Below are 16,486 nucleotides of genomic sequence, written 5' to 3' on the forward strand. Positions count from 1 at the left end.
ACCACTGTACCACCAGGGAATTCCCCATGGTGAGTTTATATATGGGTTAAGACTTTTCATTATTAACTTTATGTTTATTTTAACACGTATGAGAAAGACACTGGTTTCTCTATTTTATTTTAATATGTTTTAAAGTAAATCACGAGTCAGTTTAAAGAAAAAAGCCTTAAGAAAATTATAAATACAGGGAGAATGAAAACATAGCAAAAAATCATACAACATAGAGAAAAGTAACATACAAATAATGGAAACTTAAATACTGGACTAGAGAAGAATTCAGACCTGAAGCTTACAAAAACTATATTTTTCTTTAGAAACTAGTAAAAGAACAAATAGAAGACCAACATGTTAAAGCAAACTTTTTTCGTACAGTTAGTCACAGATATCAAATCTGAAAAAGACCATTAGTTTTTAAAAATTAAAATCAAAATGTTCACAGGCTTGTTTAGCATTTAAATGAGTTCTAAAATCTTACTGGCTTTATTTTTGAATATATTCACTGAGCATGCATAATTTTTTAAAATTAGCTTTATACTAGTTTAGAGCATATTTCTAGAGCCTTCTACATATCTTCTTTGGAACAGTATTTCTATAATTCAGTCTATGACAAGAAAATAGAGTGTACCCACAGAAACTGCTTTAGCAATATTTCAGCCTCCCCCTCCATTTTCAGTTGTTTTTATAATGACTGAACCAATAATCACAATAATAACTATTACGAAACAAACATCCTTACCAGGAAACTTTGAGATCTGTCCCAGGCAGTGGGCAGGTTTTATTGTCTTGATTTAAAATGCTAGGATACACTTCAAGGCCAGCGTTTACAGTGATAACTGGCCTGGCCCTGGTTTAAAAAAAAAGAAAAGAAAAAAAAGTTATTTAAAATGTTAGATTGATCTAAGCATTTCAGGTTCACATTCATTGCATACACAGTGTGATGTTCACTAAAGCAGTGTTTATAATAGCAAAAAGAATAGAAACAACCTAAACTTAGCATGACCAAATATTCCAGTTTGCCCAGGACTGTCTTGACTTTTATCAGTGAAAGTCCCATGACCTGGTAAATTCCCCTCAGTTCCAGGCAAAGCAGGACCACTGGTCACAACCTATCTGAACGCAGCCCATTAAAGCAAGATGGTTAAACAAGTTGTGGGATATCTACCTAATGCAGTGCAATACAGTGGGGGAAATGAGTGCTGTAAAGCCATCTGTGCTAATATAGGATGATATTAGCCAAGACATGAGAGGAAAAAAAACACCATGTACAAAGGATGTATACACACACACACACATAATTTTTTAATGCACAGAATATTTGTGACAGGATATACTAATAAAACTAGTAACTGCTGTGAGAGGAAGTATATTTCTCTTATTGTATGCCCTTTTTACATTGCTTGAATTTTTACCACATGTATGTATTACTTTGTTAATAGCAATTTTAAAAACTGAAACAATAAATTAAAATAGTTTCCAAAGTTCAGATGCACAGGTTTACGCTCTGTACAAAAATACAGTAGCCTCAGGGCAGTGTATTTGTCTCAATCATGATAAATCCTGGAATCTGTACAGACACAAGCTGCCCCGAGAGGCACAATCAAGTTGACCCATCACAACCTCCACTACACAGTACCAGTGTTAGTTTTCCTGCCATGTATAAGCACAGTCCATAGAGGTGTAAACATCTTAATCTACTTGGGATGTTAGTTGATATTGTAAGGCATGAGGAATTGATGAAATTCAGATAAATACTGGGATTATGTATGAAGCTGGGAAATGGAGATATGGGGATTTATACATATTGCTCTAATAAAAATATTCATTTGGGGAATCATTACATACTGCCCTTGTGGTCACAGAATGCTGTGGCACAAACACCAAGTTCTTGTCTCTTAGAAGAAAATGTAAACTCCTATAATTTTAAACTCATATAATCTAAAACACAGGAGAGCATCTTTGAACATAATTTAAAGAACAAAAAGGGAAAATTCTGAATGCTTTCCTAAATAAAAAAATCTAGGGCTTCCCTGGTGGCGCAAGTGGCTGAGAGTCTGCCTGCGGATGCAGGGGACACGGGTTCGTGCCCTGGTCAGGGAAGATCCCACATGCCGCAGAGCGGCTGGGTCCGTGAGCCATGGCCGCTGAGCCTGCGCGTCTGGAGCCTGTGCTCCGCAACGGGAGAGGCCACAACAGTGAGAGGCCCGCGTACCACAGAAAAAAGAAAAAAAAAAAATCTATAGCTTTCTCTACTTTGGGATCTCCTTGTATCATTACTACTTGCCTGAAGCAAATCTTGAATAGAAAGAACAAATTTTATCATTACTTCAAGAAAATTAAACTGAAATTCAAATACTGGTACTTAACTATAAAACTTTCATATAATTCATAATATTCCTATATTACTAGATATGGAAACGCTTACCTGTATAATACAGCTCTATCTACACCGAAAGCTCCTACAATTAAGTCTTAAAAGAGAGCAGAAAAATATGTTAATAATAATTATTTTTTAATTCACATATCATTCCATAAAGCTCTCAGTGTGTATAATAAAGATATAGACATAGTCTCAAAACTATTCTTCATTAAGTGGTTGTAAGACAACATCTAAAAGGCTAAAATGTATATGAAAACTTTAAATATGCTATCATCAATGGCAAACACTCATCATAAAACTAATTTTTTCATCCATCCAGGTAGACAAGACTCTTTTTAATGGATACATAGTAAAAATCAGCAACAATAAGGAAGTGTATACCATGCAAACACACACATCCCCAAAGGAAAAAGCTTTATAGATGCCTGTGGATTTTACAATTTCATTGTAAAATTTCTTTTTTTTCATTTACTTATTTTGTTTCAAAAACAAAACAAAACAAAAAAAGCACAATACATATACACTTGATCCTTGAACAACATAGGTCTGAACTGCGCGGGTCTAGAACTGAGCGGGTCTACTTATAAGTGGACATTTTTCCGCACTGAATACATACTATAGCACTACACAACCTGAGGTTGGCTGAATCCGCAGAGGTGGAACTGTGGATAGAGGACCAAGTGTACAGTTAGTTATATGTGGATTTTTGACTGTGCAGAAGGTTGGCACCCCTAACCCTCACGTTGTCCAAGGGTCAACTGTACTTAGAATGCTTAGAATGACAGCAGATAGCATCCAAATCAACAAAAATAGAATGCATTAGTTTTTATACGTAGCTGGTACCACTGGTTCACAACTAGGAAAAAATGAAATCAGAACTCTCTCTCTCAGTATACCCAAGCTAAATTTGACGAAGCCCTTTCTAAGCAGAAAAGTACATGAGAAACCATAAAGACAGGTACAACGGATTACATAAAAATTAAGAATTTCTTTATGCCCAAAAAGAAAACATGACAAAACTGAGAAATATACGTAAGAGTTAAGGAGTTAAAACCCTCAGTATCTAAGGAACTGCCACAAGTTAAAAAAAAATGAATGAAAGAAAAGAAAAACAACATTCCAATAGAAATGGAGAAAAAAAGATGTAGAAAGGAAATTCACAAAAGTAAATATATATATGCAAGTAAACAAGCCTTATTGTGAGAATTTACTGAGATAATATATTTCATAAAAATCATGATGATTAGTCAAGTCCATAAAACTGCTAGACCATTAAAAACAAAAAGAGATGGCTGACATTTGAAAACTTAGACTGAGCTTTTGTTTATAGCTTCCACATTCTGACATTTCATTACAGACTTCAAGACAATAAAAGAAGAACTACGAGTACGTGCTTTATATTGGAAGCTCCCAGGAAACAGCTGTCTGTGCTTTGTATCCCCTCAATGACGAGAACAGTGCCTTGAACAACGGCAAGGGCTTGAACAGTAGTTGAAATATTGAATTTAAATGATTTATAACAGAAATCAAGAGAGCAGTAACTAATACTACTTGCTATTAGGACCGAAAAATCTAAGACGCTCTTTGTATTTCTAGGAAAGCACCTGGATATCCATTCTTGTCTATATCCGTGGCTCCTTTCATTGAATAGCCGAAGCTTGGTGGCATGCTCCGAGCAGCCCACTTCCCTTCAAGGATCTGAGATGGTACCGCATTCAAGCCTGTAGGTCTTCCATTGAAAATATAAACAATTCCTTTTTTATCTTCACCCCCATATGGAGCAGCGATTGCAATATCTGAGGGGGAAAAGGAAGAGGGGAAGAGGGAGGAGAGGGAAATGAGGGAGGGGAGAAGGTGAGGAATAAAGGAGGAAAGCAGAGTGGGAGGGAGGAGGGCAAGGATGGAGAGAAGGAAGTCTTAGTGCTCGTCATTATTTCTGTGGAAAAGGTCTTAACATCTTTAGAACCCATGTATCATGTTTATCAATTCCAAGTTCAGTAGGGTACTCTTTTTTCTTTTCTTTTTTTTTTTTTTAACCAATGCCATAAAGCCTTTATTTCCACGGGCATCGCATGTACAATTCTCTTCTCTTTCTGGGAAAGAACTTTTCCCATTCCCCATTCCAGGACACATCCTGGCCATTCTCTCCTCTCCCTTTGGCTGGACTACTCCATGGGACCTAGGAAACTTCCTGTGGCGGGGAGTTGCATGGGAAGCAGAGGCAGCTGTGGTCCCACGGCACCCTCATGTGGTGCTGTCCAAGATGACAGCCTGCTACTCAAAGTAGGAAGCCCTCCCAAGAAGGAATGAGTCCTCTGGGCAGCCAGGCTCTCTACTTCAGGCAAAGCAGCCATGCGTGGTGGCAGTAGGGTACTCTTAATTCAAAAGCAACAACCAAATTCAAGGAGATTCAAGCAAAACTGTATGGAAATGACATTAAAATTTGGAGCCAGATATTCCGGGTATGACCTTGGACAAATCACTTAACCTTTCTGGACCTCAAATGCCTCATCCTTAAAATAGAGGGGAAGGGACATGTAAAAAGATTCATCTAAGGTTCATTCTAGCTCTTAAAATTCTAGTTAATTTAGTTGGGCATGGTTTTCAGGTTTTTTTGAGAAGTCAACCTGACTCAGAAAGTTGAAAGTTATGATTTCATCTCTATCTTGCTCAACTTACACTGAAATGAAATAAACAAATAAAAAGTTTGAAATGCTTTAAAAACAAAACAGTACACCAAATAGTCACTATGATCTTTCCTAACTCTAGAATATATTACAAATAACTATGCCCACTTCCTTCTACCTTTGCTGGTCCCACCCTGGACAAGGCCATTCTCATTCTTTGCCTGGACCCCTAAAGCAGCCTAAGGGGCCTCCCACTTCTACTCTTGCCCCTATAATCCATTCTCTTCAAAACTGCCAAATGTTGGGTTTCCCTGGTGGCGCAGTGGTTGAGAGTCCGTCTGCCGATGCAGGGGACGCGGGTTCGTGCCCCAGTCCGGGAAGATCCCACATGCCGCGGAGCAGCTGGGCCCGTGAGCCATGGCCACTGAGCCTGCGTGTCCGGAGCCTGCGCTCCGCAACGGGAGAGGCCACAACAGTGAGAGGCCCGCGTACTGCAAAAAAAACAAAAAACAAAAAACAAAAACCCTGCCAAATGTTAATATCATGTTATCTTCCTTCTTAAAATCCTTATTTCCCAAAGCATTTACGTGTTACCTGGTTTGTCCATTCATCACCCCACTCCCAACCCCAAGTCTACCCTCACTCACTCTTCCTACCAATCCTGGCCCTTTTCTCTGTTTCTTAAACTCAGCAAGCGAGTCCGCATCTCTGGATTTATACTTGCTGTTCCCTCTGCCTTAACAGTTCTTGCTCCAGAGCTTTTCAAGCTTTGCTCCTTCTGTTTGTCCAAATCACAGTTCAAATGTCATCTTGTCAGAGAGGTCTTCCCTGGCCATGCTATGGAGCAATGCACTCTCCCCTCTCCATCTAGGTACTCTCTATCATGTTACCTTGCCTTTTTTTGTTTAAACGCACAGCCTTTATCACTATCTGAATTTCCCCTTGATGTGTTTACTCTATGGCTCCTCCACAAAACATAAATTTCATGAGAGCAAGGATGTGTCCATCTTGCCTATGACAGCCCCTATGTACCAGCCATTCCAAACTGACTCAATTTACTTAATATACCCGAAATGTTTTCAGCCCCCTCAATGCTGCAACCCCTGAGACATCAAACATACCTTGGTCACTCATCTTTTCTTTAAGACCATTATGCCCAAGAATATCTCAAACACTGTGATGACTACATTCCAGTGTTTACTTGTTCACATTAAATTTGCTCCTACTCATGCTAAATTCCTTAAGGACATGGATGGGCTCTAAGTTATCCTCTCATTTTTAGCAGTTAGAACAGTGCTTGGCCTGCAGTAAGCGCCAACTAAGAATTTGTTATCCTTAAATAAAAAGTAGTATTTAAATTATGTAAGAGTCCTTCCTTATCTTTTTTAAGTTTCAAAAGATAAATATAACTTCTAAATTGACAAGTGCATTAAGAAAGTTTTTATTAAAATACAATTTTCCAACAGAATATGGCTCTACTGTTGAGAGATGGTTTTAAAAAATTCTCCTTACCTTTTCTAAACCTTTCATTATTTTGTACATTCTAATCATCTTTTCTCTTGGCTGGTATCTGTCTAGTCTGGAGAGCCCTACTTTTCCATGTCATCAGTCTCTTCCTTTGATCATTTTAGTTTCTCTTTTCTGTGTTTTTTCCCTCTGCCTTTCTGGAGAAGTATTGACAAAAACTCCACATAATTGTGGAACATAATTTTATTGTTTTGTTTTCGGCAACCCTCTTGATGATATCTAGGGTTTTTCCAGAGGGTGTAAGTGGAAAGGGAGGAAAACAGCAGCAAAGACATAACAGAGAGTCAATGTCATCAGGTCTGAACAAGGAAAAGATCCAGGTTACAACCAATACTTCATTATATGTATATATAAACTATATATACATATAAACTATAAATACATATATATACACATATAAACTATATAAATATAGTTACATAAATAACAGCTCAGATCATTTTCTCCTGAAGACACTGTCATTCACAATCTACTCTTTGGGACAATAAGACCCCAGGAGACACTTTGGAAGAATAAAATCATCCTCTATGGTATCTATCTCTAAAAGTAAAATCTCTTTGTAAAATCGTTGTAAAACTTCGATATTTTTTAGCTGTCACTGCTTATAATTTTTGTGTTCACAGATAATACATTTTAATAGAAATAGGGAAAACAGGATGAGATGTTATCTGGATCCTGATATTAAAGAAACATTCTTTAAAGTGTGTGGAATATCCTCAAGACAAGGTGACAGCAAACACGTCCAGGCTTTACCAAAACACCTGGAGACAGGCCCAGCTATAGCAACGAACTCAAATGTGTTCAAGGTAGAACCTCGAATCTGGCCCTGTGTTTTCTAGGTAGTCTTTGTTATCAATAAGTAGTGATTTGGTCTGTTCTATAGTATTCTTTTACAGTTCTATGTTGAACTTTATACCAGAATTCCATTTGATTTATGTTAAGTTCTCTTGGTGGTAAAAAATCTTTAAGACTATTTTAGGAAGCAAAATGTCCCCTTGAGTAGTTTTTCACTAACAATGAAAACTTCTAGGGTGAGAGATGACACATCTAGTGTGACATAAAACTACCCACAAGGCAGGAGTGGGGTCTTGAGGCCAAACAAACATTTCCCTTTTCTACTACTAACTGGGAGATTTGAGAGTCATCTGCATTTCTGAAGGTTTCATCTTAATTTATAACTTTCTTTACATTTTCAGGGGCATATCCCTATATATTGTTGATTATACAAACACACCAACAGTTCAATTCTTCATTTTGTGACCTCTAGAAAGGTTTTTAGCAGTATTCTTTTAAAAAAAAAAAAAAAACTTGGTAATCTTTAAAAAAAAAAACTTGGTAATTCGTAATCTATATTTCACTCTATAGTAGAAGCCAACTTTGATTTTTAAAGATATCTACAGCTATTAATTAAATTTTTAAATGGGACTATTATAAAACACTGAGCTTATACCTTTTTACTTGTCCCCATGAAGGGAGATATAACCTCCCTCAGAATATTCTGGACAGCCACAACAATAAAATATTAGTGGCAAATAATACCTTTGAGGGATGCATTAGGGTCAGCATTGCCTTGACAATTTGCCCGGGAGCATTTTTTACACTTGTATCCAAATGGACAGCAGAGGGCACTGCCGCTAAGCAGGACAGAGACACAGAAAATCACCAGCTCACACTGGGCTCCCTGGGAATGCAAGCTCCTTTCTAAAATGAAACACTTTGATAAACTGGGAGATTGGGATTGACATATACACACTACTGTATATATAATAGATAACTAATAAGGACCTACTATATAGCACAGGGAACTCTACTCAGTACTCTGTAATGAACTATATGGGAAAAGAATCTAAAAAAGAGTGCATAAATGTGTATGTATAACTGATTCACTTTGCTGTACAGCAGAAATTAACACAACATTGTAAATCAATTATACTCCAATAAAAATTTTTTTTAAATTAACCACTCTGACGCTCTAATTTGAGGCTGCATGAATAATAACTCATGAGAATCAATTTTTGAAAAGTTTGCTCTGATTTTTTTTTTTTTTTTTTTTTTTGCGGTACGCGGGCCTCTCACTGTCGTGGCCTCTCCCGTTGCAGAGCACAGGCTCCGGATGCGCAGGCTCAGCGGCCATGGCTCACGGGCCCAGCCGCTCCGCGGCACGTGGGATCCTCCCGGACCGGGGCACGAACCCGTGTCCCCTACATCGGCAGGCGGACTCTCAACCACTGCGCCACCAGGGAAGCCCTTTTGCTCTGATTTTTAAGGAAAACGAGCAACTTGTCATTGAACCTGGTGCGTCACTCAAATCCCTCTTTCCAGGAAGGAGGTTTGCTCATGTGAACTTCTACGGGTGGGGTACAGGACTTTTCCAGGCGGACACAGAAAATCAGGACACACAGCTGTTATAAACTTTGACCTTACCATTGAAGCCGTCCTGGTCCAGATCTCCCAAAGGGGCTATGGCGCTGCCGAACCTTGCAAAGACCTCAAACCCATTCAGTTTGGTTGTCTGGAAGTCTCCCGAAGCTCTTTGGAGAGACACTGAGACCTGCCCCACTTCCTGGAGTTTGCCATCGGAACCACGATCCATGAAGAGAGGCGCTCCAATAAATACGTCTGCGTAACTGAAAAACATAATCTGTTTCACCAAAAGCAAGATCGAATTCCATGTGATTACTAATAATCATTTTCTTTCTTATTAAAACTCAGGTTTTCCTCTTTCTACAGCTCGCATAGCCACACTTGAAATGATCATTTCTAATTCAAACCTGCCTTCAGCTCTTTTAAGAAACTATGAGTAATTCATAAAGTTACTTTATTCCTTCATATTATAAAAGCTATTGAAAGAAATTATTAACAACATAAAGGTTTTCTAGTATTCGTGATTAAGGTTGCTTCAAATTGGTTCCTTAAATAGAAAGCTTAGCAGGAAGGGGAGCGAGAAACAGAAGAAAAAAATGTTTAGTTTTAGTAAAGCTCATAAACACAGAGGAAACTGTTTCTGGAAACATTTTGTTAAACTTACTCATCCCCATTAATGTCAGTGGCAGCGACAGAAAATCCAAAATATGCGGCCATCTGGATAATAAGATGAAAATGAAATGTTTACATTTCATCCAACTCGTTGAGACAGTTAATATTTGTTGTATATTTATCAAATAGAAAGGGTTATTTTTTTTCTCTGCATATAGTGCTTCAATCTAAATTTCTTCTTTTGCTTATCCTACCAAAACAATGACAATCAGTTAATGAGGCTTGTATACTCTCCTAGATTTACTGGCAAGACATAGCCCATGGATATCATTTCGGTGTCTTCAGCACATGCCATTTAAGTCCAAGTACAATCAAGCTTCCTTCCAGGGCCCCACCTACTGTCTCCCTTCCTCTCCATTTACCCAAAGCATGCCAGACAAACACACTACCGGAAAGAGAGACAGTCACAAACAGCCGTTTCAACTGAACCCAAGAAGTTATAAATGACGCCTATGCAGTAAAAATAATAAATAATAATTATTAATAGGTCATAAATGGTTCTTCCTATGTGAAACCACTATAACTCTAAAGAAATTACTGTTCGGAAAGATAGAGACTGGAATTCATTTTTGTTTCACATCTCAATCAACTATGTGCCAGTGGTTTTGCTTTTGAATTACACACAGTACAAATGTACTTGGTTTTATCCTGGGCTTGTTTTGCAGAGGGAGAAAGAATGTCCTCTCCCCACCACAGGAGACTGCTGGCCATCACAGACAGAGCAGCCTGGCTGGAAATACACGTGAAAAAGGAAAGTTCTAAAGAGACTCTGACATACAAAACTAGGAGAGGTGACAGACTAAAGACAAACTAAAATGAAGGATGAGTCAACAAACCAAAAAAAGTAAAGTTAGCAAAGCTTCCAAAATCTGATTAGCTGAGCTATCAGGAGAGAATGATATGGGAGATTAATATGTTAACCTATTTTGAATTTATACAGTGTAATTGAGAAAATGAAAAGTGCAATCTGTGTTCAATCACAACGTAATCAAGTGCATTCTATTTGGGGTACCATGATGAAGTGCTGACTGGAATTTAACAGAATACTATTCTTGGGCCTTGGGCTCTCAGGGCATCAGGTCTGAAACTGTAAAGAAAGGATGGCATTTACTGAGCCAAGTCTTGGCCTGGGTATTATCACTAAAATATTTTCCTTTGATTCTCACCACAACCCCATGAGCAAGGTACCAGTATCCCTATTTTTATACATGAGCCACCAGATTTACAGTGGGAGACACCTTGCCCAATGTAGCAGTGAGTAGTGAGAGGCCAGGTCTGTCCTAATGGAAAGCCCGCGCTTCCCCCCACAAAAGAGCTGAGGAGGAACAGAGAAAGCATCAAGGATCAAGTACAATGAGATCCAGAGACACACGTGGTCATCTGACAGGAGAAGCTGCTTGAGATGAAGAAGTCACAACAGCACAAAGGGACAGCCACCCCTGCCACAAGCCTAATGGCTGTCAACTGCAGGTGTCAACCCTGACCACCACACAAACGGGAAGAGGTTTACTGGGGACCTCGGGTCTAGTTTCCCATCCTATCAATCCTCTCACAAAGCCCAACAGAGTCAACTGAACAAGAAGTGGGCTTAAATCCCAGATACGCAAACTAGGAGACTTTTTTCTCTACCTATTGATTAATTTTTCCTTTATCATTACAGGTGTACCTCGGAGATATTGCAGGTTCAGTTCCAGACCACCACAACAAATCAAATAGCCTAATAAAGTGAGTCACACAAATTTTTTGGTTTCCCATACATATAAAATTTACATTTACACTATACTATATAGTCTGTTAAGTGTGCAATAGCATGATGTCTAAAAAAACAATGTACATATCTTAATTTAAAAATACTTTATTGCTAAAAAATACTAACCATCATCTGACCACTCAGGGTTGCCACAAACCTTCAATTTGTAAAAAATGCAGAATCTATGAAGCGTAATAAAACGAAACGCAATAAAACAAGGTATGTCTGTACTAATTTACCACTTCAATCTTTGAGTCATACAATACAGAATATTATAAAATGCCTGTAATTGTAGAGAATGTCTAGTACTAAGTTTTAACTGAAGAATGTTTTATTTCTTGTAGCACAAATGAAGTTTACTTGTAATATCTATAGTAAACATATCTGGGCCATGCTTTGTTTTACATCTAATAAAATTAAAAGGCATAGATCATTCTTTAAAAGAGAATTTAATGTCATCAGCAAGGAAAAAGGAATTTTTTGGTTTTGTATGTGTGCAATTTGATTCTGCATTTCCTTTAAAAAAAAAAAGCTACTAGGGCAATTACAAAAGTCTTTACCTCAACAAATCACTTCGGTTAAAACAAAGGAGAAATATTTAAAGCTTATTTTACATCTATAATATCAAATATTAAACAGGTACTATATATTGACTATTAAACCATCAGAATATTACCAAGAAAAGTTTTAAAGACATTAGGAAGTGCTGGTGTTAAAATGTTAAGTGAGAAAACAAAACAAAACACAACACAACACTTTAAAAGCATACCTGTTCTCCAGTAAAATTGTGTAAGGAGGACATGTTTTTCCCATCATAAATGTAAACCTGCGCAGGAAAAACAAAAGCATATGAAATAGAGTAAAATATAAAACAACCCAGATATTTTTAGAAAACACCTTTTAACTTTCCTACCATTCCCAAAGTCCTTGCTGCTCTTGGAACTCCTGAAACAAAGTCTGAAAAGAAAAAACTTAATTACTCATTTTTAAGGTCAGTATTGGCAACTGCAGGAATAAGTGGTTATGTCAGAAAGCTTTAAGTGTTATTTCAGTAGACAATGAGCAAGAGATTTTTAAAACTTGGTACTCCATAATAAATGACCCCAGCATTTTTTAACCACAAAATCAAATCTTTACGAAACATGGAAAGATTCTTGAGAACCTCAAATAAATACATGTGTGCCCTCAAGGCATTCACAGCCTTGTGAAAGAGAAGAGACAAGAGAAAAGGGCTTAAGAATGAAGAAAAGCTAAACATACAGTAATGAAAGATAATTCAGAGCAAAGTGAAACAGGGTAGAGGTGGCACAGAAATGTGATTAAAATCAGGTAGAGTCTAGGATCCCCAGATTGAGCTCTGAAGATGAACAGAGAGAGGATGGGGTAACAGCCTTACTGACAGAGCTTGGAAGGATACAAATTACGGGCCTGAAGAAAGAAGAAACTATTAAACTATGCCTCTCCAAGAGAACTGAATCTGCTGAAATCAAGAATGAAGGAGCTGAAGAAATAACTGAAGTGCTGGGGGCTGGCAAGGAGCAGACAAGAGGTCACTGAGGCCCTCAGCCCCCTTGGCTGCTAGAGAAAGTTTACCAGAGAATAAGCTCAATTTCAAAATTCTTTAATTGCTGAAATTTTTCTATGCCACTTGTTTCAAATGCTTAGTCTAATTTTTTTAAAGAGGATTAAATATAGTTCAAGTGCGTCATACCATCTATGCCATCACCATTGAAATCTCCGACGGCCACTGAGTAACCTAAGGGGAACCAAAGGTAAGACACCATCAGGGCAGGACTGGTTATCTTCAGCGTACTTGCTGACTAAGCTTTCCTGGAAAATATCTTCAAGTAATTCCTTTAATTATGTAATATTTTGTCCTCTAGAAGTAATAGATTCATATGTGTATGGTAAATACATCTTAAAGAAAATAATGGAGTTAAATACTTAAACAGTATATCTCTGTTAGAAATATAAACCTGTTTTATCAACTTTACAAAGGAGTCAGTTAAAAACAGGGTAAATCTGCATTCATCATAAAGAAGCAACAAATAACAGGTTTTCTCAATCAGCAAAATACTACTTCTGTCATGTATATTTGGTTTAATGAATATGAGAAATTTAAAGAGAGAGAACAAAAGTTAATAAATCCTAAACCAAAACTGTAGTTTAACATAGTGAATAAAAGTTCAGGAGTCAGACTGCCTGTGTTGGAATCTCAGAAAAGCAAGTTACAAATGAGGGGCTTTAGGCAAATTATCTTGCCTCTCTGTGCCTGTTTCTTTATCTATAAAATGGGAGTAAAACAGTAGTACACTTTCATAGACCTGTTGTGAGGATTAAATGAGTTAATACAAGTAAGCACTTAGAACAATGCCCAGGATGGACCAAGCGTATCTTAAAGGTTATCTATTATTATTATCATTGTGTTAATAATCATGCTCTTAAATTTCAGTTACTGACATACAACATAACCTAAGTACTCATAACAAATATGTTCCTTATATTTTAAGAAAATCTCAATCTATTTCACATAAAAGATTTTCCTACTGAAAGCAGCATATGTAAATACAGGACAAATCCACCACACCAGAAAATGAATCCATATTTTGATTTTACCTACCCAAGTAACTGTCATCAAAAATAGCTTGTGCAGTCCGAGTTGCTAACTGGTTATTATACTTGATGCTATAAACTTTGGGGTCATATTTAGATACAATTTCTGCTATTTGATCTGAAATGAGCTGACCTGAAATAAATACATAAAATAAATTATAATGTGAAATGTGTGGACCTGAAAAAAATATATAAAATAAATGACAAGTTTCTAATGGGAACTTTATGACGTAGATGATGGATAGCACCTCCATGAAAGAAAATAGATTAGATATGTCTTTCTAATTATTAGCCTTAAATAACTCTTTTCATAATACTAAAACTGAAATTTGATTATTTTTTAAGTCACAATTATTTCTATTCAAGCTAGTACTTAAAATTAGTCTCTGCCAAAAAACAAAATTTATAAATGCAGAATTAGTTTTAATTCACTCAAAATCAATAAATCAATAAATCAATAAATGGAATCATAAAATCAAAGATTGTTTCCAAACCAAATTTCAAATTAGAACTTGAAAAATCTACTGAAATAATTACTTTTACCTTCATAATAATTTGTTAAACTGATTTTTTTAACAAGTTATTTGGACACTTTTATGAAAGCAGCCTGAATGAGTGAGTTCACTTTTCTTCTCAACCTTAAGTTATTAAGTACACAAGAAATCCAGACAACTACATAAAAATCGACTGCCTCCCTGCCCCAAGAAAGGTTGATTTATCAAATGCCATCTCCATAACATATGAAAAATAATCTCTTCATTTCTGCTATTTCAGAAAGAAAATCATAATAGCTAAAGATATTAATCTTGTTCCAATTTTTCCAGTCACATAAGCCGAGTTTGTAGGGCAGAAACACTTTCGTCTGGGTCACTACTTTACCCTGTGTGCCTAAACAGTACCTAACACATAGGAGGGATTCATTAAATATTTCTTGAATCAAAGAACACAGGAAAATTTATCATGTCTTTGGAATAAAACACCATTATCATTTTCTCTATTCTTACAGAGACAATTCTGAGATCTATAGAAAAATTCATCCTAATATCTTACCTATTCACGGTGAAACGTGCTGATTTTAATCTTATTAAAACAAAATATTCTCCGCCCAGTCACTGAGTTTTCAGTTACATATTATATACCATTTATAATAAATCTCTAGTGAATATTAATAGTATATGTCCTAATTTATAATAAACAGGAATGCATACATTGTGCATACTCAAGGTATTAAAAGAACAAGTCATTTAAACATATTCACAGCTGTGTCTCTTAAAAAGGCAGAGTTAACAAGGAGTCCTGACTGAGAATCACAAAATCTATCTTTGGTTCCCTCACATGCTCATCAGACACTTCCCTCCCTTCCACTGAATGACGTACCTAGCAGTAAAGAAGAAAAATAAATCCATGTTTTATAGCTAATTAGAAAGTATTAATATCTATTTTCTTACACAGAGTCAGAACTGCTATTTTAATTTTTATTGTAAAACTGTAAAACTCAAGTATAATTTTCCTAAATCATTGCATTTTCCAATAGAGGTACAATTCACAGAAATTCAAAATTTTCAGTTTTAGTATGTTTCTCATACTGATCCTCTTTGCCTGATTTTTCTTTTTCTCCTTTGCCATCCCTTCCAGTTTTTCACTTATTCCCATTTCTCATTACTTCATATTTTCCTTCCATCCTGTTTTCCTTCAGCAAATCTCTTTTTTTAGTTTCCCTTTCTATAAAGCAAAAGCATGGGTTTTCCTACAAGGAAGCAAGTAAAGAAAGCAGAGTGCAGAATACAGAAGTAAAATTCAGAATCAGAAAGTACTTGCAAATCAATATAGTCATAGATTTTCCAGTTCTTCCAAATATTGCCAATGCTTGAATAACAGAATCTGGTAAATGGCACTTTTTAGAAGAAAATAAACATGTGACTATGTTGACTAAATAAATGTGTCTCTAATGATAAATGAATCATAAATTAAGAAAATAAGCAGATATAGTTACCTATTTTCAAACTGTCAGAAAATAATGATCTGTTATACATTTGTTCAAATGGTAATTTTATTAGTCCTCAGAAAATGACTAAAGAATGTAGTGTTTTATCTTTACATCAATCGTCAATGCCAGTTTAATATATTCTTTTGAAACTTAATAAGATCCTCTATTTTAAAAACTCCCCAAACACAAAGAAATCATTCTTGATGTCCGTGATTAATGAGAAAATAACCATTTAAATATTGTAATGTGCAAATTCAAATTAAGTTTAAAACCATGAGCTTCTGGAAGGCCACAATTCACCTATTACAAATCAGTTCCACACACTTCCTAATGCTTAATTACATCATTTCCTCTAAAGTACAGAGATGAAAAAGTACATATCATAAACAATAAAAATAAATTATTTTATTAATTTACTTTATAATTTACTTTTAAACTATTCAGTTTATTTTCTACTAGGAATATATATATATATAATATAGGTTATATATTATGTTATATATTTATATATTTTATATACACCTTATATGATGTTATAGTCCTTTTAAAAAAAAACTGTATACAATTTT

At 36.1% G+C, this 16,486-nt stretch overlaps 1 protein-coding gene across 2 annotated transcripts in view; it reads right to left on the bottom strand.

Annotated features, from left to right (window-relative positions):
* Positions 1-16,486, bottom strand: part of ITGAV (integrin subunit alpha V) — an 86,433-nt gene that overhangs the window by 26,672 nt on the left and 43,275 nt on the right. For both annotated transcript variants that reach the window (XM_082631096.1, XM_082631095.1), the window contains exons 7-15: positions 13,938-14,063; positions 13,029-13,073; positions 12,231-12,274; positions 12,087-12,143; positions 9,560-9,612; positions 8,956-9,158; positions 3,982-4,173; positions 2,423-2,468; positions 737-844 (exon numbers count right to left, since the gene is read on the bottom strand). In XM_082631096.1, coding sequence (XP_082487222.1) covers positions 737-844; positions 2,423-2,468; positions 3,982-4,173; positions 8,956-9,158; positions 9,560-9,612; positions 12,087-12,143; positions 12,231-12,274; positions 13,029-13,073; positions 13,938-14,063 — 874 coding nt within the window. The remainder of the gene's footprint in view (positions 1-736; positions 845-2,422; positions 2,469-3,981; positions 4,174-8,955; positions 9,159-9,559; positions 9,613-12,086; positions 12,144-12,230; positions 12,275-13,028; positions 13,074-13,937; positions 14,064-16,486) is intronic.

The sequence above is a fragment of the Mesoplodon mirus genome (genome assembly GCF_964341445.2).
Source record: "Mesoplodon mirus genome assembly, chromosome: 8".
Taxonomy (NCBI): Eukaryota; Metazoa; Chordata; class Mammalia; order Artiodactyla; family Ziphiidae; genus Mesoplodon; species Mesoplodon mirus.